Genomic DNA, 25,519 nt, shown 5'->3' with positions numbered 1-25,519 from the left:
ACTAAACTGGTCGATAATTCTTTATTCATTGAAAGTGGTTGTTGAAACATAAATCCAATACAGTGGTAAATGAAAGCGTATTCCCCAAAGCATTTTGGGCCTTCCTAGCCCGTGTCTCATGGGGTGTGTAGGAGGCTGGCCCAGTCTATGGTGTGGCATTCTATACTGAGTCTAGGCAACCCTTAGTGATAGTGATTAGGTGTTCAGGTAGCAGAAGCTCTTTAGGGGTAGCTGTGGTGAGCATCTCAAGCTTTTCTAGGAGGAGTGTGAAGCACTTGCATTACCACAATATACAGTCAGTAACTAGTACACAAGAAAGAACCACACCAGGTGTTGCAAAAATAAAGTATTATTTACTACAACACTAAGACTATACTAACTTTAGTATATATACACATAGCAACAAGCAGGAAAAGCATTGAAATACATGGGGCCCTTTGGGGGGGGGGGGCATCCATATATTAAGAAAGTGGTATAAGAATGGAGGTACCCAACTAAGGTAAGTAAGAGTGGTATAAGAATGAAGGTGCCCAACTAAAGTAAATGTGTGAGGATTGCGGGGCTGGGAGGGGAATAGAAAATGACCAGAGGTAAGTACTAGAAATCCCACAGGCGCCTGGGTGCAGAGTAGTTATCGAGCCAGGTATCCCAAAAGCTAACACAGGACCATCTTGGTTGGATTTTTATGGATTCAGGACCCTTCCCAGTGGACCCCGAGGAAACCAGTTGGCACAAAGATGGTTTGGAGAGTGCTCCACCTGTGAATATCCACAAGACTGGAGTACCTCTTTGAAGTCAATGGAAGCCTTGATTGTCCAGCTGCTGTCATGACCCATGGACCAGGTTGGTGGAACCCAAAGGTGGATTCCTGAAGTGAAGAACCTGAAAAAGAAAGGGACAGTTTCCAGACCACTCAGAGATGTCCAGGTGGTGCAGGTAGGCAATACCCACCCTCTTGGAGGTGAAGTTCCTGTAGGACAGTGAAGGAAGAAGCCCAGCTGCGGTGTCCAGGGGGATGCAGAAGATCCTTGGAGTTGCCCACAAGCTGTCCCACGTCGATCGCCCAATTGCAGAAGGGTCAGGGGCCCTGCAAATGCAAATAGCAAATGCAAATAGCTGATTCAAGGAAGATTTCAGGTTTTGGAGAACCAGCAAGGTCCTAGTGACTCGACCCTTGGAGGGGAGTCAGGGCAGGCATTCAATAGGAAGGAAAACCAGCCGGAGGAGTCCCCCGAGTGACCCACTGGCAGTAGGCACAGGAAGTCATAGAGAGTCCCCATAAAGCAGAACTAAACAGGAGTCCCACGTCTTAGGAGCTGCAGAGTGGAAGCTGATCTTGGAGTTGCAGAGTGCTGGAGGCAGGGGCTTCTTGGAGCTTGAAGATCTCTTGGAAGAAGAGCCAGCAAACCTTGGCAAGAGCAACAGTCGTGGTGCACAAGGGGTTCCGTTCCAGTGGCTGCAGCCAGGGTCCACCGTCTCCCAGGTTGGACCCAGAGAGGACCACAGAACCACCACCTGTGAGCAGAGCCTTTTCTTTGTCTATGGGACAGCAGGATCCACCAGCCAGCCATTGTTGTCTTGAGGTGCCTGCGGATTCAGGGGAGTGACTCCTTCACTCCAAGGGAGATTCCTTCTTGCAGGCAGAGTCCTTGTGTTGTCCCTGTAGAACTGGAGAAAAGAAGTGTTTTGATATGTCCATTCTCTAAAACTCAGTGAGTGCTATTAAGCTGGATAGGCCAGACCTTCTCACTCAAAATCAAGGACCGATTAGACATTCAGACCCCCAAGTCACTCAACCTTGCGATATGGCTCCTGAAATCGTATAGTTTAGTTGCTTAGGACTGCCTGCAGAATGTATGGACATTCTCAGAGAAAATCGTAGACCACAACCAAAGCTTGTTATGCTGCATTTTGTATGCTACTGCCATGAATCCCATGAAAACTACTGTCCAACACATTTTGTTATTTGCTACATTTACCGAAGGCATATTTAGCTTACACTTCAATTTGTTTTCATCTCATAGCTAGAGTTGCATATCTACAGAACAGACAACATACTCCCTTGTTCAGAATCCCAGTCATCAAAGCTATCGTGGAAGGCCTTAAAAGGGTTATTCCACTCAAAGTGCCCCGTGCCCCATCCTGAAACCTCAATATTCTGCTTACCAGACTAATGGGCCCTCCTTTTGAGCCACTTCATTCATGCCTCCTTCAGTATCTTTCTTTAAAAATGGCGCTCTGAGTCGCTATCACATCACTCAGATTTGTTAGTGCGATCCAGGCCCTAACCTTGGAAGAACCTTTCTTCCAGATTCATAGAGACAAGGTGGGCCTTCGCACAATCTCGAAATTCCTTCCTAAAGTGGTTTTCCAATTCCATATCAATCAATTCATTGAGCTACCAGTCTTCTTTCCACAGCCTGACTCAGTTGTGGAAAGAGCCCTACACACTCTAGATGTTAAATGAGCACTTATGTTTTACATTGACAGAACCAAAGACTTTATAAAAATCAAACAGCACTTTGTAGATTTTTCACTACCGTTCAAAGGTAGTCCAATATCCAAAAACAGCATTGCTAAATTAATCTTAAAGTGTATACAAAAGTGCTATGCTAAAGCAAAGAGACAGTTACCTGTTACTTCTTGAGCACATTCTTCTAGGAATAATGGGGCGCACTACGGGTTTCCTTGGAAACCTACCTGTAGCTGGCATTTGTAAGGCAGCTACATGGTCTACCCCACATACATCCACAAAGCATTACTGTGTGGATGTACTGGCACGTCAGCAAGCCAGGCTGTGCTACAAGCACTTTTCTAGTCCACTACAACTCCCACAGGCTAGCCACTGCTTTTATGGGGAGACTGCTTTACAGCCTATGCAGAGCATGTGTATCTACAACCACACATGCCATCGAACAAAAAATGTTACAACGAAAAATGTTACTTACCTAGTAAGCATCTGTTCGTGGCATGTAGTGCTGTAGATTCACATGCGCCCTCCCTCCTCCCCTGATGCCAGTGTCTATTCCATTTACTTTATATTTGTATATACTTGTACATATGCAATTACATTTCCATAGACATCTCTTTCGCTATACTTCCTCTACATTCCTTTTCTCACCTGCCAAAAGAATCTAACACAGGAGTCGATCCCCATGCACAGTATCACCGAGAAGGAGTAGTCACTCGATCTCATGACTCGAAAATGCTTCTTGCAGCACTCCGGACCCAACAGTAGATGGCAGAAGTATGCAGAACATGTGAATGTACATCACTGCATGCCACAAACAGATGCTTTCTGGGTAATTAACATTTTCCTTTTGGTATCCTAGTAGAATTAACTGCATACAACAGCTAACATTATACACAGAATTTAGCTGCACAGATCAGATGCTTGCCAGAAATGTATAGTGGGTTGTGTACAGATCATAGTCCAACTGGATTACTAATACATATTGATGCATTAAACTAAGTACTTGTGCTGAGGAGTTAGACATCTGATCTGGAAGGGAGTCTAGATTGTGACATGTTCACTACTTAATACTCCTTTTACAAATACATCTTTAAATATACATATATGTGCCCTGGGCTCAAGATACCTCTTGTGTTTTTCTGGTCTGTGCAGGTAAATTCTGTGTATGACTTTAGGTGAACACACTTCACAACATTTTGTCCGAGGATGTCAGCTGAAGGCCAAGAAGAGCTTTTGTGGAGTAATTTTCCAGCCGTGGAAGTTGCAGGACTTCATAGAAGATACACTTGCTGTCCTTTTGTGATGTTTCTTTTTGATAGGTACTGTCTTCTCTCACATCACTCAATGCCCTCTCTTCTTATGATGGATACAGGTTAGAGTTTTCAGCTACAATCTTTTCTGCCTTCTCCTGTCTCTCTCTCTCTCTCGTGGGGGAATAAATGTGGACCTGAAGTGTTTTGCCTTTAGGGTACTGCAATGTAAATTCTGTTTAACACCTGCATGAGTTTTCTTCTTATGTTGCACTTGGCACCAGATTATTTTTTGCAAAGTTTTCTAATCCATCTGTCCCTCAGGGATATGTCTTCAGATGAGAAATCTATGATTAGACAGTTTTCATCTGAGAAAATGTACTGAATCTGGAGAAATTGTATGATTAAAAAAAAACATATTTTAGAGTATTTGAAATATTACTTGTACCTAATATTTGGATACTTGGGAGATATGTAGCTAGTGAGATTAGACATGTAGGATTTGCTTTTCCTAAAGAAGCACAGTTTTCCATGAATGTTCAATCATTAATGATGAGTATGGGTGTCCATTGATCCTTATTTGGTTGTACCAAACGTCGTTGTTTTAAATCAACACATCACGATGCCTAGAGAAGGGCTGTGTTCATTCACCTCACCCATTGCTTTTCAAAATATTCCCACTTTACAGCCATTCAGTGTTGGAACTATCACTCATGACATGCATTTTGCTTCTTTACTGTAGAAACCTGCAAGGGAAAGGACTTGTGTGATCTCAGCCGAAGTAGGAGGCTGGAATTGACTGACCTTTCGGGCTGATAGACAATTCTGCTTGTGGTTGTGAGGGAGGGCTGGAAGCTAGGAAGCTGTTTTTTTTAATTCTGTTCTCACAGTCAGATGGCCATTCATAGGTTGCTGCATCAGTGGTATGTACCACACACCCCCTTCAATAGCGAGTCATCGAAATCTCACTAATCCCAGTGCGCCCAGTTGGCCAAAGGAGTGGTGGGGCTGTGTGATGAAAAGGACCCGCATTCATGTCCCAGCACTGTTGTCATTCAGTCATTTTGGATGCTAGCGGACAATGCTTATCTGCTTTCCTGCTCTTGATGTTTTCACGCTATCTATGCACATGGTTTGGATGGATTAAGAGCGGGTGGGGGGAATTAGAGCAGATGACTTGGGAAAATGAACATGTTTTGTATAATGTGTACATGACCAGGTGGGCAGCAAAGTGCTGTACTGTACGGAGAATTACCAGAAAAGTTCTAATACCATAAATCTGCACATTCTCAGTAAAATATGGTATCTTAAGAAAAGTAAAATATAGGGCTATGTATATAAACTAGTACACTGCTAGTGGAATAGCTAAATGAGTCCAGAGGAGCAGGGCCAAGTGAATGGATGGGAAAGCATCAAAGGTAGAAACAGTTAAAATAATTAGAAACAATGGGATTCAAATATTATAATGAACAAAATGTACCAAAGTATTTGTCATGTCATTTAATGTTGATGTCAAGCTCAGTTAAATAAGGGTCCTAAATCACTAGAAATCTGAAAGCTCAAAAGTTGTTTTGCAAATTTTGTCTCAGGTCAGGAGTAACAAGATTTTCAGTCACAGCTGGAGGTGTTGTAGGGACAGCAGCTTTTTCATTTCACATTTAAATAATTTGAAATTGTGATGGAGCTATTCTGGGTATGCATGAGAGTTAGTAAGTGATGAACCAAAGATGAACATGTACTAATGATTGCTGATGATAGAGCAAATCTGAACAGGCCTGAGATTGATGATGCAAATCTGGGCTGAAAAGGTAGTCTTCAGTGCATGGTCAGACATTAAATTAGATGGGTGGTGGTGTGAATCTGAACCTGTTACTGATTACTGAGTGAAGTGGCAAATCTCAACATGCAAAATGTTAATTATACTTGACATATGGTGTTCTTTCTCGTCATAGTGGTCCCTGTCATGCGTAATGCTTGCACTGTCCTAATTATTATTATAATGATTGATATGCTGTAGGTAATATTGACTCCTGGCACAATGCTGTTTCCCCTTGTGTAGTAGTTGAACTGACAAACAATTGACAATTCTTGTTGCGCTTATATAATTGTTATTGCTGTAGTCAGAGGCCAAAGCCTATGAGACTGATGTACCCTTTCTTCATCCAGTCATGCACTCACTTACCCGTTTACCCATTCTTGACTCACATAGTGATCTATCCACCCATGCATGTGTTAGAAATGGGGTCTCTAGTTGGCAGTAGTTTGCACCCTGTCCAAGTAAGGACCATCACTCTAGTTAGGGTAAGGGAGCCACACAACTGAGAGAACGCCTGTTCACCCCCTTGGTAGCTTGGCACGAGCAGTCAGGCTTATCTCAGAGGCAGTGTATAAAGTATTTGCATGCACACACTCACAAACAGTAACACAGCAACAATACTACAAATGGACTTCACACCAGTTTAGAAACATAACTAATATATATCTTAGTAAAACAAGGCAAAACTGACAAAAATCCAACATACACAAATACATTTATCACTTAATGATTGAAATGACACTTAGGGGGTTATTCTAACTTTGGAGGAGGTGTTAATCCGTCCCAAAAGTGACGGATTTACCACCAGCCGTATTACGAGTCCATTATATCCTATGGAACTCATAATACGGCTGGTGGTATATCCGTCACTTTACCGTCACTTTTGGGACGGATTAACACTCCTCCAAAGTTAGAATAACCCCCTTAGTCAGCAAGCTCAATTCAAGCCCTTGGAGAACATTAAAAAGCAGGATGTAGAAAGCAAAGTCCAGTCCTTCCACTCCCAGGACAGAAGCAACAAGCAGCAGGCTAGCACAAGAATCAACAGACACACAGCCTCGGTTCCTTACTGTGGTGCGGGGTAGATGGGAAATTGATGCCCAGGGACAATGCATAGACAATCCAGACGCAATGTGATGATAGAACCACAGTGAAACAGGTGCTGCATTGATTCTTCAGCCGCAAGACAGGTGCTGTGTCGATTCTGAATTGCTGCATCAATTTTTCAGCAGCAGCATGTTGATGAGTGCATTTTCTCCTTCAGGTCACCAGCGTGCAATTCCAAGGGCCCAGGAACTGGAGTTGGTACCACTTGGCAAGTCAGGACTCTCAGCAGAAGAGCCCAGGCAATGCTAGATGAAGTCTTTGATGTCCCCAAGACTTCTTAACAGGAGACAAGCTCATTTCAAGCCTTTAGAGAACCTTGCAACGAAGGATGTAGAGAGCCAAGCCCAGTCCTTTCACTCCCAGGACAGAAGCAGAAAGCAGCAGACCAGCAAAGCAACAGGCAGAGTGGCAGTCCTTCCTACAGCATCCAGGTCTTCTTCCTGGCAGAATGTCCTCAGTCCTGAAGTGTTCCAACTATGTGGTCTCAGAGGTCTAGTACTTATACCCATTTCTGTCTTTGAAGTAGACAAACCTCAAAGAGAACATATGTAGTGTACAAGTCCCCTGCCCTAGCCCCATACATACTCCAAGGGATTGGAGACTGCTTTGTGTAAGGCGAGGCACAGCCCTATTCAGGTGCACGTGTCAGTTCCTCCAATCACTCTAGCTCAGGAAGACCCATCTGCAGGCCACACCTCAGCTCCTTTTGTGCTACTGTGTGAATTCAAAAACAGCCCATCTGTCATCCTGACCCAGACGGGTATTCCACAGACAGACAGACAGGCAGAGGCACAGAATGGTTAAGCAAGAAATGACCACTTTCTAAAAGTGGCATTTTCAGACTTACAATTCAAAAACCAACTTCACCAAAAGTTGTAGTTTTAATTTATGAGTGCAGAGACTCCAAACTCCATATCTCTATCTATTCCCAATGGGAAATTACTCCTTAAAAGATATTTCAAGGCAATCCCAATGTTACCCTTTAGTGAAAACCAAAGTTAGCAGTATTTCACCATCAGGACATGTAAACCACACCAGTACGTGCCCTACCTTTGAAATACACTGCACCCTGCCCTTGGGGCTGCCTTGGACCTACCTTAGGGGTGAGCTACATGTAGTAAAAGGGAAGGTTTGGGTCTGGCAAGAAGGTGCACTTGCCAGGTCGAAAATGGCAGTTTAGAACAGCCCACACAGACACTGTAGTGGCATGTCTGAGGCATGTTTACAGGGTTACTCATGTGGGTGGCATTATCAGTGCAGCAGGCCCACTAGTAGTATTTGATTTGCAGGCCCTGGGCACACATGGTGCACTATACTAGGGACTTACTAGTAAATCAAATATGCCAATCCTGGAGAAACTAATCATCAGTACAATTTAGACAGGGATCATATACACTTTAGGGCTGGTGAGCAGTGCCCAGACTCCTAAAGCTAACAAAAACAGGTCAGGACAAATAGGAGAAAGGCAGCAAAAGGTTTGGGGATAACCCTGAAAAAAAGGGCCAGGCCCAACATACCTATTCATTTGTTCATACATATCCACTCATTCATCTCTGTACTCACCGATATACCCATCATACATGCATCCACTTAACTGTTGATATCACTGCACTAAGTCAATGATATTCAGCAGTCCACACAGGCACTGAGATCCTGGCCTCATTTTTTCTCCAGTTCTTTCATTTGTTTTGATATTTCTCTATCTTAAATGTAGGCATTCTTTCTAGGCCAACTACTCTAGTCATTTTATTCTTACTATTATTGTTTTGGTCTTCTTTCTTTCTCCTTTAAAATGTTGATGTTATACCCTTGCATGAAACTTTTATTTTTTAGCCTAGTCTTATGCTAAAGTTTCAGTAGTTTTGTAGGGAATTGGATCTTGACTCTTCATTAAGAACTCTTTGTTGTAGTTTCGTTAAAAAAAAAAACTCCAAATGTTATTATTTATAACGTTATATGCACACTTTATTGCACTTTTCCTAGAGGAAGTTTTGTGTAAATACTAACCATTTTATTCATATGCTAAAAGGGCAGTTTTTGACTTGTAGTTTAAAACTTTATAAATCTTTCTTTTTTCAGAATTACAAGACGATCTTGAATAAAGAAATAGCAGATTTTTTAAAGTTCATGCAAAACAATGCGAGGAATTGTGCTGCGGATTATGACCATATTTCAAAGGATGTACTTCAGTACACGGAGGTATGCGTTGTTTTTGACTTTTTTGCCTCATGAAACGTTCAATAACTTTTGAATGTGAACAATGCCTGCAGGTGATAACCCCACCCTATTAGTTATGAGACTATGTTGTAAAAAGTGCATATCGTTTGAGTAAACTGATTTGAAATTGCGTAGCTTTCAACAGTGGTGCAGCAGGTGCAGAGGTACTTCCGCCCACAGTTGTTAGGGGCCCACAGCACTGGAATTATGACTATTTTACTTTCCAGTCAGTTAATGGTGGCTCATTTCCTTTGCTTACACCAGAATTGATTGCACCCTTTCTCCTCTATTGCTGATTTGGTTGTGTCTCATGTTAGCTCAGGGCTGCGTAATCTGGGTGCAGAGTGTACGTTGAATACATGTATTTTATGTCATTTGGTTTTCGTCTCTTTGCATACCTATCCTGCGAGTTGTTTACTGAACTGAAAAAGTAGTACTTATAATTCAATGCCATGAATGTTACCAAAACAGTCATGCAAGTTTTGTCTGCATGTTACTTATGTTCATTGTTAAATGTTTGGGGCAGGTGATATATTTAAATTGTGAAATAAATCAGTACACAAACTACATTCCGGTGATCCAAGTTCAAATTTCACATATCAACTTTCTTGGATTCTTCCTTTACCAATTGATGTGATTTTAGTTCAAAAAGGCATAATCATCGAACTTTGTTTCCCGTTGTGATCATAACATTTTACCAGTTCAATCCATATTTTACATTATCTCAGTTATCACCTTCATCCTTCAGTTGATTTAATATATTATGAGCTGTTGGGATTGATTATCATTTTTTCTTCATCTTTGGTCGTGTTTGATATCATCATCTTTAGAGAAGAATGTAAAATTCTCTACTGTGAAGTTTTTTCTAACAATGATTTGCAAAGTGTTAATGGTTTATCTAAATAAAGACACTATTATTCAGAATCCTTGGGGGTTTCTTGCTTCTGAAACACACTTGCTGTTTCTGTCTCTTGAGTTCCTGTCAGCATATATCTGAGACCTCCCCTATTATTTTCGACCTTGTTCGTCGCCACTGTCTTGAAGAAAATGGGGAACCAAGGGAATAATGTAATGTAGGATTCACATAGTGTGAATGTAACTGTAAAATTAATCGTGAAATATACAAAGCAACAAGGAAAGTCAGCTTTAACAAATAGATATTTTCATCTTTTTGGATTGGTTGTGTCTAATGTTAGGTCAGAACACCACACCTCATCTCCAACCTAAATCTTACCTTCAGCTCTTCAGCCTCTTCAAACCAGAGTGATTCTTAGAACTTTAACATGTACAAAATAATGCACCTTGTTTCTCTAGATAAAAGCTTTATCCTGAGTTTGAATTTCCTATAGATAAATATAGTTAAAGTGCAGAACTGGTTCCGGATCATGAATACAACAGTACCAGCTCTTTTGGAAAAGGTGACATGTGTTCCAAAACAAACCACAGTTTTAATTGCTGACTCCCAGACAGATTCTTGGCTTTTCTGAGTTGTCCGCTCAGCCTTTGGGCATTACTTACTCTGCCTATGGCTGTGTGATATAGAGCATGTTACCAGGGTGCTTGAACAAAGAGCCAAAGCAACTAAGGTGCACCCTTTGGTTTGGGTCTGTTAGGGTTAGGAAATGGATGTGGCACAGCACGCATGTACCTGCATACAAGGTTAAGCCACTATGAGCATAGTTACTCCCACCACCCTTTACTTTCTCACACTGTCTGAGTCGCTCAAAACCCAACACCTGTTCATCTTGCGCATGTACTCCATTCAGTCTCATCCACTTCAATCCCACTGACGTGCCCAGCAACTCTTTCCCTTGCTCATGACATCTTACTTGCATACAGAATGCATCTGTGACCAATGTTATGCTACATATCATTGACATAGATGCCCTCTTTATCAGTGAGGCTTGACTTACCACCACATTGAGCTCATTCCAGATGGCTTCAGCTTCATCCATTAAGCTTTTTCACACAAATTCTTCATACCCCAAATTACTCCTCTCTGTAGTACACCCGCCTTCTTCTTTGAATCTCTGCTATCGTACTTGCCATCCATGCATTCTTTCAGATTTTATCTAATGTACTGCCTCCTGGATATAACAAACACATTCCTGACTACTTATCCAAACTTTTCTGTGAAACATTAATGTCAGACAATGGCAGCAGCTCTCTTGGTAACTTCCACTACTCCGATTTGTTTCCTGCCAAATGCAGAACAAATTCCGTACTGGAGTTCTGCTCGTCACATGACCTTACCTTCCACATCACCTAATCCACTCTTAAACTTCAAAACATTGACAGCTTCGTCTCTAATACTTCCTCTCCACTCTTGCATGTGTACAACTTCTTTCCCTAGACTGCCCACCTCACCTGACCTCACCTTTTACCCTTAGCCATCTTTATCCCAAATAATGGAGAGTTCAGTCCTGTGACATTCACCTCCAGGTCCATACCCTTCTAAAACTTTGACTGAGGTACACAAAAAACATCCTGAACTACCCTCTAGGTATTCATTGACTACCAAGTTGTCCTTCTACAACAAGCATTTCAGCTAAAAGCCAACACTTACTTGTATACACCAGAGAGCAAGTTCTTGATAAAGCTGAAAGACCTTGCATACCACTCATTTCCCTGAAGACCTCTTCACTCTCAAAATTGCAGACTCGGTCTGCAGAATCACACTGACAAAAAAAAAAAGACAGACATCAAAACCAAGACTGGAAAAGAAAGCAAAACGTGGTTTAATGAGGTCAAACACTGTATATCAATAAAATAGCCACTAATAGAAAAAAGGAATACTTTATTGGAGTGCAACAGCTCTGTTTAGAAGAATCTGAGTTGAAAAATACCAAAACACTGCTGGTGAAAGTGTGATTATCTGGGGAAGAGTCTATTCACTCTATAAAGACTGCTATGAAGCAGTTTAAGGGAAAACCAACCATATTTAATGCTCAAATAGATTATCAGTAGCACACTGATGTAATCCTTATTCAGTATTTGGCCAAACATAACAGAGTGCAAAACATATTCATGGCTTTAGATTGTCCAAGTATGCCCTCTTCAGGTGCACAATTGGATAAGACAAGTACTAGCATCACAGACGCTTTTAATGCCCCATTAAGCAAGGGGCTAACTCCTCAAAAACTACAAACAGACGCTGGAAATACATTTTTAAACAAGCCGTTTCAGAAATTATTAAAACCCTGTAAGGCACACGGAAGTCAAATCTGTGGTGATAGAATATTTTAAGAGAAGTTTAAAATCTAAGATGTGGAGCTGTTTCACAGCTTACGACACATACTGATATGTGGACGAATTACAGTCCGTTGTAGATGCGTATTAAAACTGAACCATTGGCTGTAGCACCAGATAATGCTTTAGATGTATGGAGAACTGTATATGTCATCCGGTTCACATCCAAACTATAGAAACCCCTTCTGAAAAGGTGATCCTATTACAGTGTCTAAGCTGAAAGGAGTCTTTAAGAAAGGCAACATGCAGGCTTTTAGCAACAAAAAATCGATGGGGTAAATTTAGAGTTAAAAAAAGGTTACATATTCACAGCTTGAAAGATTAGGATAGCGAAGAGCTCACGGGTATCTTTTTCAATAAATAAGATGCCGACCCATCCGCACAGGTTCCACACAGGGTCTACTGAAATGGAAAGGTAAAGGGATGAAAAAGCAGACATTAGCCAATTGCAGAGGCTGACCCAAGAATTTTAACAGGTGCCTGCCGGCTAGCTCTCTCAAAGATGTGTAAGTACCGAGCTCTCTGAAGAAGAGACACGCACTTTTAAGGACATGTTCCCTGACAGTCAAATTCTAATGTTACCGTGAAGCTGGCTAGACTGGCCGAACTTAGAAGGGGTTGGGAGGTTGTCCTTACCGGAATTCAGGACCCCTGCACCTGGAATACATTCACTAGATTAGAGGTCAAATTTACCATAAAGCGTGGCCAGAAGATCATGTTCTTCAATGCTGGGTAACATTGATATATACTCTGCTAGTTTTAGCTGCAGAGTTGGGGTAAACTAAGCAGGGTCTTAGGTACTGCACAACCTATAAAAATCATAGTACCGCCTGACTCTACGTGTCCTGTTATTTACTGGGGGTTCCATACTCTCTGCATATATACCGTTATTATGTAGCTGCAGAGGGTTGGGGATAGCTATTCCCCCTTGTTAAGATGGGTACAGGGTTGGGGGAAAATAACACAATTGTTTTCATTCAATATATCAAAGCAGTCTATATACTGATTACCAAAAAAATCATTTGAACACTATGACCGCTACAGTCTGTTCTTAACCAGTGACCTTTAAATATGAGAAAGTGATTGTCAGGCTCATTTAACTTTGTGACATGACAGCAAATATTAAAGAATCCATCTTGGTGTTCATGAAAACCTATGGCAACTGCGCCCTATACAGGAAATATTACCATCACCAGGACTGATATGGTGGACCCTCATCCTTTCAAGGTGTTGCTGTTATGCACAGTGGAGGATTGGGAGTTTTTTTCTTAGAGTGTTTAGAAGAACTATACCTTTCTGGAGAAAGGGTATGAAATTGCAAACTCCAACATTAAAGCGACTGCTGCAAACACTGCCCAGGATGTGGTGGCGTCTACAAAGTCTGTGGGTGCTAAAGGAATGCGCAAGCAGCCCCAAAGGAGAGCGGGACCTGTGAACTGGGAAACCACATGCTAAAAGGAAACAAAAAGAATCAAGGCAAAGAGGGACAAAAAGAAATTAAAAAAAGAACTGCTCACAAAAGATCAGCAAGTTGAAGGAGAGCCTCGAAGACTAGGAAAAGCACAGCTCAAGTAAATATGTTAAAAAAAATAATAATACAGCAACAATAACAATGTCTGTCATGCATTGTGCTTCAGGAGAGTGCACCAAATGGGAATTAGACTTGTTTTCTCTCAAACACATCAGACCAACATTCAAAGTATCCTTTTCACTGAAGTCTCACCTGTTGTTGCTTTAACCCCAGTGGCCCTGATAGAGTTTTTGTGTCAGAGTCCACAGACATGCATCTGGTTCTCTACAGAAATCTACTGCACCAGGGAGGTACAATTAAAAAAAAAGTGAACCGGGACAACCTAGAGGATGATGCCAAAGTTGCATCGCCTACCTTGTAGCAATCATTTCTAACCAAGTAGACATTACCTTTAGCGCGCTTCTTAATGCATAGTGATAACATATATTCCTATAAAGCCTACATTAATTGTGAAGAGAGCAAGCTTTGCATCTGGAAGCAAACAGTATGACCTCCTTGACCATATGCATTTCAACCTCTTTTTTTCTGGATAAAGTGCTCATCAATGATATCTACTTAAGATCAAGGTTCTCAGGTACAAACGTGCTTTCTGTCTCATCAGCAGTTAGTAAATGAACAATATAAACTGGTGACACTGTCTTCTGGTTTATTTGTAAAAGGAAGGAGAGTGTCACCCAGTGTCACACCGTGCACACTGAACCTTTAGCTATCAAATACCAAATAGGCCATTGAAAGAATCACTCTGAAGATATTCAGCATACCCGCTGGGACAAGGTTAGCCCAACAACAATTTTTTTTTTTTAGTATAACCCAAATACGTATTATCATATCATTCCTCAAAACCTTTCAACGTCAAATACTACAATATCACCTATGCAGCATTGTTCCACGAAGGGGCTTGTGATTCCTGGGAAACTGTATACACCCAGCTCTGAAGAAATTAATTTTCGTAGGGAATATAAATGATTGTTTTCAATACCAGGAAAGCACCTGCAGGATTACAGAGTTGTCACATCAAGAGAAGAACATGGGGAGGTTTACATGTTGGCTCCATTTGACTTGAATCTTTGTATGGCAGATGGGGCCTATATAGCTTGATTGAAAAGGAAATCTAAAATCTGAAATATATTTTAAACAACCTGTGGCTTCAAATGTGAATATGGTTGTATTTTCTGTGTTTGACAATGTCATACAAATCAATTGTATCAGACACATTATATTTGATTATCATTAAACTGCTGTAAAAAAAATGGACACTTTTCAGATTCATACTTACTTAATCATTATTATTACTATCATTATTACTATTATTATTATTATACATGTTTTATAAAGCGCATAGCTACCAAATATGTTTCCCAGCGCTGGCATAAACTACAGAATACCGGCACTCAGCCACTGAAGGAAATTATTTGTTCAGATGGTTAGAACAGCCATGTTTTTAGAAGTTTCCAGAAAGCAAGGAGAGATTCACCATTCTCTTAAAGTTACCGGCAAATCATTCCTAGGCCCCAGATAAGGGGAAAAAACGGCCTCCTTGACGAGATTTCCTAATTTGAGGGATTGCAGCCAATTTTTGGTTGCTCAACCTCAGCAAGGTATTAGGGGAATATCGAGAGGCCAAGGATTTCAGGTAAATGGGTCCAGTGTTATGTAAACATTTGTGCATATAGCACAATGCTTTAAACTGTACCCGCTAATCAATAGGCTGCCAATGGAGGGACCTTAGGAAGCTGACTGTACTGGCAATCTGGCATTCATATTTGTGTGTTTTTTAAATATGCCAAGTATGTTTTTTTAGGTGTTTTTTTTCACTTGACACGCCACCTACTGAAATTAGGTTATAAAGGCTGCTCACATTTGTTTTTAACACAGATGTGCTCCATAAGGAAGGAACTCACAAGGCAGCTTTGTTTTTAGATAAAGACAAAGTTACTGTGTTTGACAGTGCTGCAGTGTTCCCAGCACACTGAATCTTTACAAAACCTATATTAATGTACTTGAAAAAATCTGCAAAAAGAGTAGAGCAGTGGTTCTTAACCTGTGGTCCAGAGACCCCGGGGGTCCACGAAATCTACTTAGGGTGTTAGTATTAACAGATGAATAAAAGGTTGTATAAATAAAGAATAAAAATTGACAATTTAAAACATTCTGTAAATGTGAAGGAATTTGACCCTCTGATTTATTTGTGGGAGGAGTGTAGTTGCATCAAACAGAATATAGCATAGATGATGAGAGGCCTCCATTGAATTTAGAAAAGCTCCTACATTCCCATTAACGTTTTTTTTTTCTATTTGTTTGTGAACTAAGTAAAATGTTTCATCATTTGTTTATTTGTTTGAGGAGTGTTTGTTTCAGTATTTTTTGTACTGTTTTGCAGTTCAAATTATCAAAAATGCTTAGGCTGGTGTTCCCACCTTTCAGTAATGACTCAGTGGGGCGCCCCGGATTCCAATAATGATTTAGTGGGGGCCTCAAGTTCCAGCAATGTTTGTGTTGGTCCCTAAAAGTCAAATGTTTAAGAGTCACTGGGATAGAGTGTAACAAGATACAGGTCCAGGATAATCTCTCCGTCACATGCGGTGATCATTGTTGATATTTTGTTAGTAAAATATCAGGATATGTGAGGTTTAGAATTTTCTAAAAACCTTATTCAAGCGATCTTTAAAAGATTGACAGCCTTGCTATAAAATGCGTGAAAGACAACACATGGTCTATAAAACCAGTGGGGTTAAAACAGCATAAAGCCTCGTAAGGCGAACTTTTGTGTAATGTGTAAAGTAAAAATGTTAAATGTGAGAACCAGGTCTGCATTTTTTTTCTAATTTAAGTGTGCATATTTAACCTGTAAAATAAGATGTTTTAATAGATGTCAGAAAAGCACTGAACAGTGAATACTTTTGTTTACCCCAGGACACATGGTACTCAAAATTTACTCCAGAAATGAAAACTTAGAATGCTAACTTAAACATATCCATACTCGCATGTAAACTGTTGTTTAAAAGTTCAGTTATGTATTACAGTACCCGAAATAACAGGCCATATTTTTAATTTCCATGTTTTTTGTTTTTTCTTCAAATGAGGCAGAAAAAGGTGACCAATAAAACTCTTGTGGATGCAAACACTAATTACCAAACCCCACCACCCAAAACTAGCATTGGATCGTCCCTGTTCATGAGAACACAGTCAGAAGGCAGCAGCCTTCCAAGGGCTGGGAGGAGCTAAGTTGTAGAATTTGTGAAGGATCGAGCAGACCAAGGGCTTGCAGCATTTGGGGGCAGGTCAGGCCTCTAAAGTTAATGTTCAAATAGGAGATAACTGGGCGCTACGATTGGATAAATGTGTGGATTTATCATCAAGGTCATAGGACAGCTTTCGTGTCCCAAAAGACACCAGACTTTATAAAGTCAGAGATCATAGGTTGGTGTGATAACCTCCTCCCACCATATGGAGAGGATAGTGTGTTTATCTGCCAATAGGGGGTGTGAGATCCACATGCTGGCCATCAAATGGAGTGAATAGGTAACCTCCAAAGGTCTACGAAGCAGGACCAGCTCAGGTAGTTTGTTGAGTTCTTGACCTTGGATCTGGGCAATGACATGAAATATTTTATCCCAGAAATTCCTAAAAAGAGGGTAAGTAACCCAAATTCCCACAGACCAGCCAGCAACAGTCAGAGTGAGAGGGATAAATGGCGTGGAGCCCGGCTGGGGTGAGGTGCCAGTGGAATAGTAGTTTGTACAGTATCTCTCTCCCTTGAACGTGGCATGCAAGTTATTAGTGCAAAGGAAAATCTCCTGCCACTGCTTGGAATCCAGTGAGAAGTTGTTCTGCTTACCACTGCTTTTGAAAAGGTGCTTTAAGTGTGAGTGTCCGGGTGTTGAGGATGCTATATATTTGGGAGACCAGGCATTTAGTCGAGGTAAGGCATTAGAGGAATTTTCTAAAGGTATGAGAGTCCTAGTGGCATCAGCCTTATAATGGAATTGCGCAAGCCAATGCCTGATTTGGAGATAGTGGAAGTGTTGAGACTCTGGGATCTCATATTAATGTTTAATGTCTTCAGAGGACTTCAAAGCACCACATGCTTAATCTCTGAGGTTAAAACAGTCACTGGATATCCCAACTTGAATATCACGTGTAGACATACCAGACATAAAGTCTTCACTGTCCACAATGGAGATAAGTAAAAAAAAACAAACAAGTAAGGCCTTTTTTGCGTGTGACAGAATCCCACACAGCAAGCATAGCCCAGGAAACTGTGTACACATACAACAGCCGATTTCTCATAATTTTGGGGGATCCTGGTACTTCACTGATAGGTCTGGCAGCCACGGTTCCATCAATATAACACCACTGTTAATTCGTTTCTCCCCTCAGCTATTCAATCTATTATTGTAGTTGTGAGGCTTGATAATAGAAAGTGAAATTTGGAACTAAGAGATGTCTCATTCATATCTTGGTGGCAAGGTGTGATTGGCCACTCACCCATATTTAGTTCATACAGATCGCCTATAGACGAGAGATGTCTTCTCTTTGAAGGGGAAAAGGAGTGGCTTGAAATAAATATGGCATACAAGGGAGCGAGGTCATTGTAAGCACCGAGATACTCCATATCCAGGAAAGAGAATGGTTCATCTATGCATTAAGAATTTGGTTTGATGTACGCACAAGGAGATCAAAATTGGTTCTTGCGCATGTCTGAGGATTGGACATCCGTTAAATACCTGCCTATCTAATGTATTCAGAGGACCAACAAAATGGGGTAGTAGAGTTGAGTGAATCTATCAAAGCGTCGCCTTCCACAAGTGCCAAACCCTCTGACTTAGTTCTATTAATCTGGGGGGCCAGCCATTCCAAGATAATCCTTCAACAGAGACATAAAGGCTTAGAGTGATTGTCTAGGCTCAGTAAGGTGAAGGTTTCGCGCAAATGAAGACATCTTTAAGTTGTTGCAGCAGAAAGAATTACCATGAAAATGCATGTGGCTGCTAATCTTCTTTAAAAGGGGTGCTACGAAAAGGACAAACAGGAGTGGAAACAGGGGAAGCCCTGTTGAGTACCTCTATGCATGGATACTGGGTCCAAAGTTTGGCCATTAACTCTGTCCAGAGATCCAGCCACAGAAGTGAACGTCTATTCAAAATGTCTGCAAGACATCAAAGAGCATGGACCATCAATCTTTTCGAAAGCTTTTTTAGTTTCAAGTGAACCGCTGCCCTAACTTTTGGAGTTTAAAGGCAGGGGTTATTTGCACATCTCTGAATTTGTAGGTACCCATTCTAGCATGCGAATTAGAGGGTATTTCTCTAAATTACTTTATTCTTACACATTGTCTTACATTTGGAAGGTGCAAATGCAGAGAAATACAATTGGTTCCACTGTGCTTTGTTCCCCTAAGTCTCCAAATAAAAATGGTACCTCACTTGTGTGGGTAGGCCTAGTGCCCGCGACAGGAATCCCCCAAAATGCAACATGGATACATTAAGTTTTTCCACTCAAAACTTACTTTGTTTGGGTATCTGTGTTTTTTTAGCCCTACCTCAGCCAGCACCTAGGGAAACCTTGCAAACTGTACAGTTTTGAAAAGTAGATACCTAGAGCAATCCAAGATAGGGTGACTTGCATGGCTCTCACCAGGTTGTTTTACCCAGAGCCCACTGCAAACCTCAAATTTTGACTAAAGAACACATGTTCCTAAATTTCTGTCATGGAAAGTTCTGGAATCTCCACAGAGCCACAGACTTCCATCCACCCAGCATTCTCCTACGTCTTCTGATGAAAAAGGTACCTCACTTGTGTGGGTAGGCTTAGTTCCTGGTCTGCTCTGCTTCAGACTGAGAGGAAACGAAATGAAAGGAATGCAAAGAACGCAGCACTCTTAGTCTGAAGGCACTTCCCAAGTTTCATGAATGAAAAGAATAACGTGAGCTTTTACTTCAAATGCAGCAATACATTTGCAATTATAAAAATAATCATAGCAGTAGAATAATGATTATCACAGAAACAAAGAAAATGCAATAATCCAACAATGAATATGTGTGTGTGTGTATATGTGTGTGTGTGTGTATATATATGTGTGTGTGTATATATATGTGTGTGTATATATAAGTGTGTGTGTGTGTGTATATATATATATATATATATATATATGTGTGTCTCTCTCTCTCTCTCTCTCTCTATATATATATATATATATATATATGTGTGTTATGTATATATAGCGACTACGTATTCATGCATGCCCACTGCAAAGCAAAAAATAAGGATTAAAAATCCATCCCCATGTGGCTTGACACCGACGTCATCCCTTTGCCTGCCAACTTCAGGTCATGGAACCCTGAACAACCGAAACAGAAGGGAGACTAAACCACAATGGGATTTATTTTCTGAGCAAGGCGTCCCTTCTCAGATGAGTTCCGTCTTCCTCCAGTTGCCAAGTCTCCCCACCTTATATACTTTAAACAAACGTAAGAGTAAGGTTCTAGAAACCCCCCTCTCTTTGAGTAAATTGTGAAATTCACGTGTTGGCTATGTCAGGTCAGTGTTGAGAAAACATGCATCAGACTGGGCAAATCTCACTGTTTTTTCCAACACCGAGCTGTACCCTGCTCTAGCATAACATTCTCAACCTGGTATCTACTTATCTTTAGCGCTACCCCATGTTTTGCTCTTTTCCCTGGTGAGAAGAGCGAAAACTGTTAAACAAGCAGTGCACGGAAAAATACCTGCGCTACCAATGTGGTGGTGTTTGAAGCTAAGCTAAGTACACAATGGAGTCAGTAGTCAAGATGGAGCTTGTGGTTAAATACCAATAGAATTACAGTGTCTACAACAGGAAACGGCCCAAAACCCAACATGGATGCATCAAATCTTTCCATGCAAAACTGACCCGTTTTTTGCAAAATAAGGTCTCTGTGGTTTTTGGGCCCTTCCTCAGCTGGTAGGGAAACCTAAGATGGATCAAATGCGTTTTTTTTTATCCACAATGCCCTGCAACCCTCAAGCTTTGCCTGAAATCATGCATTTTCCTCACATGTCTGTGAACTTCCGGAATCGCAGAAATCCACAAAATTCCTACCACCCAGCATTGCTCCACTTGTGCTAATAAAAATGATGCCCCAATTGTGTGGCTTGGCATATTGCCAGCAACAGGAACTTATCAAACCAAGGACAATGGGAGCCCTTGCATGGGGTCCCTATTGACATCGGTTGGATCCGTTCCTGGCACTACGTCCAATCACACAAGCGGCACGGCATTTTTATCAGCAGAAGTGGGGCAATGCAGATTTGTGGAATTTTGTGGTTCCTGCAGTTTCTGGAAGCTTCCATCACAGAAATCTGAGGAAAAATGTGTGTTTTAGTCAACATTTAAGGTTTACAGGGCATTGTGGGTAAAGAAAATGGTGTGGGATGGATGTGAAGCACTCAACCCTGGGCTCCCAAGATGTCTAGTTTTCAGAACTGTCTGGGTCCGGTAGGTTTTTCTGGGGGGCAGCCTACCCAAGCCCAAAATGTGCAGCTGTTCACTATTGCAAGTGGGATGATCCTGGGAGTTAGCCAAACTCACCCAAAAAAATCAAGTATAATTTTGCTTACCATTGGGATGAGATGTTTTAGTCTGCAAGGGAGCAGAAGGACTGTTTCCCCATTCAGAGTAATCCCTGGTGTATAGTGGGGTAATTGCCCCCATCTGCATACCCCAGGGGGTCCGGAAGACTGTTTCCCTTTTTTGGTTGGGGAGGGGGTTGATGACATGGCCATGCCCATAATGGGTAGCCCCCACCCCTACAAATAAAAAAGTAATCCCTGGTGTCTAGCGGGTTTTCTGCTCCCTTGGGTGGCAGAAGTGGGTAATTGCCCCATCTGCCTCCCAGGGGTGGAGGGGAGGCAGAAAGACTGATTCTGTTTATTTTGGGATGGGGGGTGGTTTGAGGGCAAAAATAATCCATGATGTCTAGTGGGCTTTTTGTCCCCCAGGTTTGGCAGATGGAGGCAATTACCCACTTCTGCCCCCTCACAGGGGTAGAAAGACTATTTCAATTTTTTGGAGGGGTCAGGGATCCACTTGGGAAAGGTGTCATTGGAAAGGAGAGAAATAGCCCCTTGAGCACTGAAGCAGTGAAAGTGAAATGAGCTGATATACTCATTTTACTTTCTCTGTTATGACATCAGTACACCATGGCACCGATTGTAATTACAGTGAGAGAAAAAACAATGCCTCGGGCAGCAGAGGAAGCTATTCCCCTGCTCCCAAGGCTCAAAAAAAAAAAATGAAATCGCTCTGCTGTACACACAATTCCGTCCTCAGCACACGAGCACCGGTGCTGAGGACGGAACCGTTCTGTCCTTAGCGCGGAAGGGGTTAAGCAGGGAAATTGGTTGAAAAGAATGTCAAAGTATTTGGTCTTTGCCCGGTTTAGGGATGACCTTGATCATAATATGAGTGGGACCTCCAATTGGAGTTAGATCATTAAAAAGTATTTTGTGGATGGGCCGGTGTTGTAGGGAGAATCTCTTGTAGAATAGGGCGATGAACCTATATGGGCCCAGGGCTTTAAAGGATTTAAGTTGATTAACTGCCCTAGTACCTCAGTGACAGTGATGGGTTCATTTAGTTCTAATGCTGATGCAGCAGAGAGACAAGGGAAAGTAATTGAATTAAAATAAGTGTGTCACAAGGCTCGGGCAGTATAATGTGTTGCATACAGTGACTGGTAGAAGTAGTAAAAAGCCTGACGTTTACCCTTGGTAGTGCTGTGTAAAGTACCACTGGTATCCTTGATCTCACCAATGAAGTTCCAAGCCTGGTGTGCCCATAATCTATGTGCTAACTGTGCCAGGTTTGTTGCCCTCCCCCAATTCCTCCACATGGAAGCGGGTCCCTAATCTGATGAGGATGAAGTTAGCTCTATCCAAGTAGAGCATACACAATTGACCCATCAACATGAGCACCTTCCTAGTTCTGTCATTTGCTTTTGTCATTGGTCACGGTCTACCAATTCCATGGTCAGGTCAGTCCTAGTGAATTCCCACACTCATTTGTTGTATGCTACTTCTGGGTTAAGGTTCCCTGAATGACTGCCATAAGTGTGTCTCAAACCATTAATTTGTCCATGTCACCTGTGTCCTTTAGGATTAGGAATTCAATGAGTTTCTCTTGAACCTCTGGGTCCCAGAGGAGTCTTTCAACTGTCCGAAGTTCCCAAGCGCCTAGTCTGGGGCCGATCCCATCAAAGAGCAATCGCTACATGTCTGACAGAGTCAAGGGAGCTGGTTGGCCTCCAGGAGGGAAGTGTTCAATTCTGGTACTTATAATCCTGAGGCTAATTCAAGATTTTATGTGGTGTGCTGTTGAGGACTGGAAGTAATCAATTGTGAGTGGGTGTTGTGTGTGCCACGCATCTTTTAAGCCTAAGTCTGTCAGCCATGCCTGTTCCTTAGAAGACGGTCTGGTGTATCCACCGCGCCTCTGTTGTGATCTGTCTTGTGGTACGCCAAGGACCATGTTAAAATCTCCTGCAATTATCAAGGGTCCCTCAGCGAAAGCTGTAATGATCTGTAGTGTTTTCTTCGGTAACGATCTATGCCCCCAGCTCTGGGGGTCTATATGAAAACCGGTTGGGCATCCCAGAGGACATTAACCACCACCCACCTGACATTTTATCCAATTTGTGGTTGTGTACAGTGAAATGTGTTGGTGTAGCAATTAGGGTTGCCTCTCCTGCTTTTTTGGAGCACAAGGAGGTCTGGTATTGGAGCAGACACATACAAAAAAGGAGCCAACCGGTATCAGCCCTCAAAAGCTGAGTTTGTTTAAATAGGGACATCAGCAGCCAGAGAATGAAGCTCACCTAAATACCCAGATGTGTGGAGGGATTGTTGAGGCTTTGAAACCTTCATAGTTATAGGACTACTGGCCATTGAGGGCTAATGACTTAGAAAGGTTTGCTACTCTCACTTTCATCCCAGGCCAGATATGTAGCTACCATGAAGGATGAACCCTGGTGCATATCCTTCCACCCTCCTCCCAGCCCCTAAACGTAAAGAACAAGAAAACATAAGAAACATCAAAGGGAAGAATGCAGTAGAACATCAAACAGTACAGTGTGCCGCCATACAGGCTAAAGTTATCCTCCGCAGTGGGGTAGGTCGAAGAGGAGTTAACAGGTGTGTAAATATTTTTCCAATCCAGGGCCCCACCACTGCACCTGAAGTGAAGGGACAAAGCCTGAGGCAAGACTGGTCCTGCAGCAAAACAGGATTATATGAGTAGAAGAGAGGAGTGTAGCTGGAAGGGTCCATCTCTTTCTGAGTGGCCTGCGAGTTGGCAACTACTGAGCGGCGCATGTCTTCGGAGAGCTGGACCTTTCTAGTTTCAATGTCTGAAGGGTTGGGTCAGGAGGATGGATGCCCCTCTCGCATTTCGGAGGTCCCATCCTCCATAGTCTCTGTAGGCAGACCCAAGAATTTCTTTGCTTCCCTGAGTGAGGCCGTACCGTGTGTTCGCCAATCTCATGAAAAGACTATGCGGAATGGGTGTACCCAGGGATATTTAATGCCAGGCAGACAAAGAAATCTGTAACAGCTTTGAATCTACATCAATTAGCAAGCATGGCTGCCGAGCGGTCCTGGAAAAGGAGAAGATGTATGCAACTGAAAGAGATGACCCTCCCCCCTTCACCTCGCCTAGGCCTTTATCCCCTCCTTATCTGTGAACCAATGAATGCTGGTGAAAACATGTGGTGTACATTTCTCAGCTCTGTGGAGATGTATAATCCTATGGAGTTGGTCTAAGTGTATAGAGTTGCCCCTGATTCTCTTTGCAGTGGTGTCAAAGAGGTCATTAGGCCCTCCTGATGTCGATAGAGGGCAAGTCCTCATCTTTCGATTTACTTTTGAAAGACTGTTGGAAGCAGGCTTAGCTACCGGAGTCTTTCTTGCTTAGAACCCTAGCAATTAAGAAAATTGCGCCAAGGAGCTTTTGCTGCGGTAGGGGTCATCAGGAAATCTGTGGGTCCTAGGCAACGGCTTGCAACGGTAGAAACTATGGAAGGCACTCTGCATCTAATTAGGTCCAAAGGATGACCATCCCAGTGAGTGGGAAGGCCATCTGCAGCAGTGTTAATGAAGAGGGTTTGTAGACACAATACCTTTGGTGGGCCCCAGAATGGTAAACAAAGAAAAATTGGCTTACACCCAGTGGGCATATTTAACTTACTTATATGTTCCTAGTAAAGTGGTGCTACATGTAACTAAGGCCTGTAAATTAAATTGTACTAGTGGGCCTGCAGCACTGATTGTGCCACCCACTAAAGTAGCCCTTTACAAGCTCTCTGTCATTGCAGGCTGTGTCCAGGTTTAAACTGCATTTGCCAGGCCTCAACCTTCCTTTTTAATGTATTTGTCAGACCTAAGGTAGGGCCTAAACACCCCGCAGTGTAGGGTTCCTTGTATTTAAAAGGTAGAGCATGTGGTTTTAAGTTTTACATGCCCTAGTAGTGAAAAACTCCTAAATGTGTTTTAACTCTCCAAGGCCTACCTCTCCTTTAGGATAACATTGGTTTACCTTATCATATTAAGTGCTAACTTTCCATTGGGAATGAGTAGGAATTTAGGGCCAGATGTAGAAAACTTCCAAATTGCGACTTGCAATTTGCGAGTCCCAGCGACTCGCAAATTGCAACTCGCAATTTGGAATAAAGAAAGGTGTCTCAGACACCTTCTGCGAGTCGCTATGGGGTCGCAAAGACCCACCTCATTAATATTAATGAGGTGGGTCGCAATTTGCGACCCCATAGCGATTCAGGGCACTCACGGGGATGGTGGCCTGCTGGGAACAGCAGACCACCATGTCCGTGACTGCTTTTAAATAA

At 42.1% G+C, this 25,519-nt stretch overlaps 1 protein-coding gene across 3 annotated transcripts in view; it reads left to right on the top strand.

Annotated features, from left to right (window-relative positions):
• The window catches only part of ICE2 (interactor of little elongation complex ELL subunit 2), a 565,283-nt gene that overhangs the window by 45,763 nt on the left and 494,001 nt on the right, over nucleotides 1-25,519 (top strand). For all 3 annotated transcript variants that reach the window (XM_069223465.1, XM_069223467.1, XM_069223466.1), the window contains exon 4: nucleotides 8,726-8,845. In XM_069223465.1, coding sequence (XP_069079566.1) covers nucleotides 8,726-8,845 — 120 coding nt within the window. The remainder of the gene's footprint in view (nucleotides 1-8,725; nucleotides 8,846-25,519) is intronic.

The sequence above is a fragment of the Pleurodeles waltl genome, chromosome 3_1, assembly GCF_031143425.1.
Source record: "Pleurodeles waltl isolate 20211129_DDA chromosome 3_1, aPleWal1.hap1.20221129, whole genome shotgun sequence".
Taxonomy (NCBI): Eukaryota; Metazoa; Chordata; class Amphibia; order Caudata; family Salamandridae; genus Pleurodeles; species Pleurodeles waltl.
The sequence above is the reverse complement of the archived record's forward strand: the minus strand, read 5'-3'. Positions and strand labels throughout refer to the sequence as shown.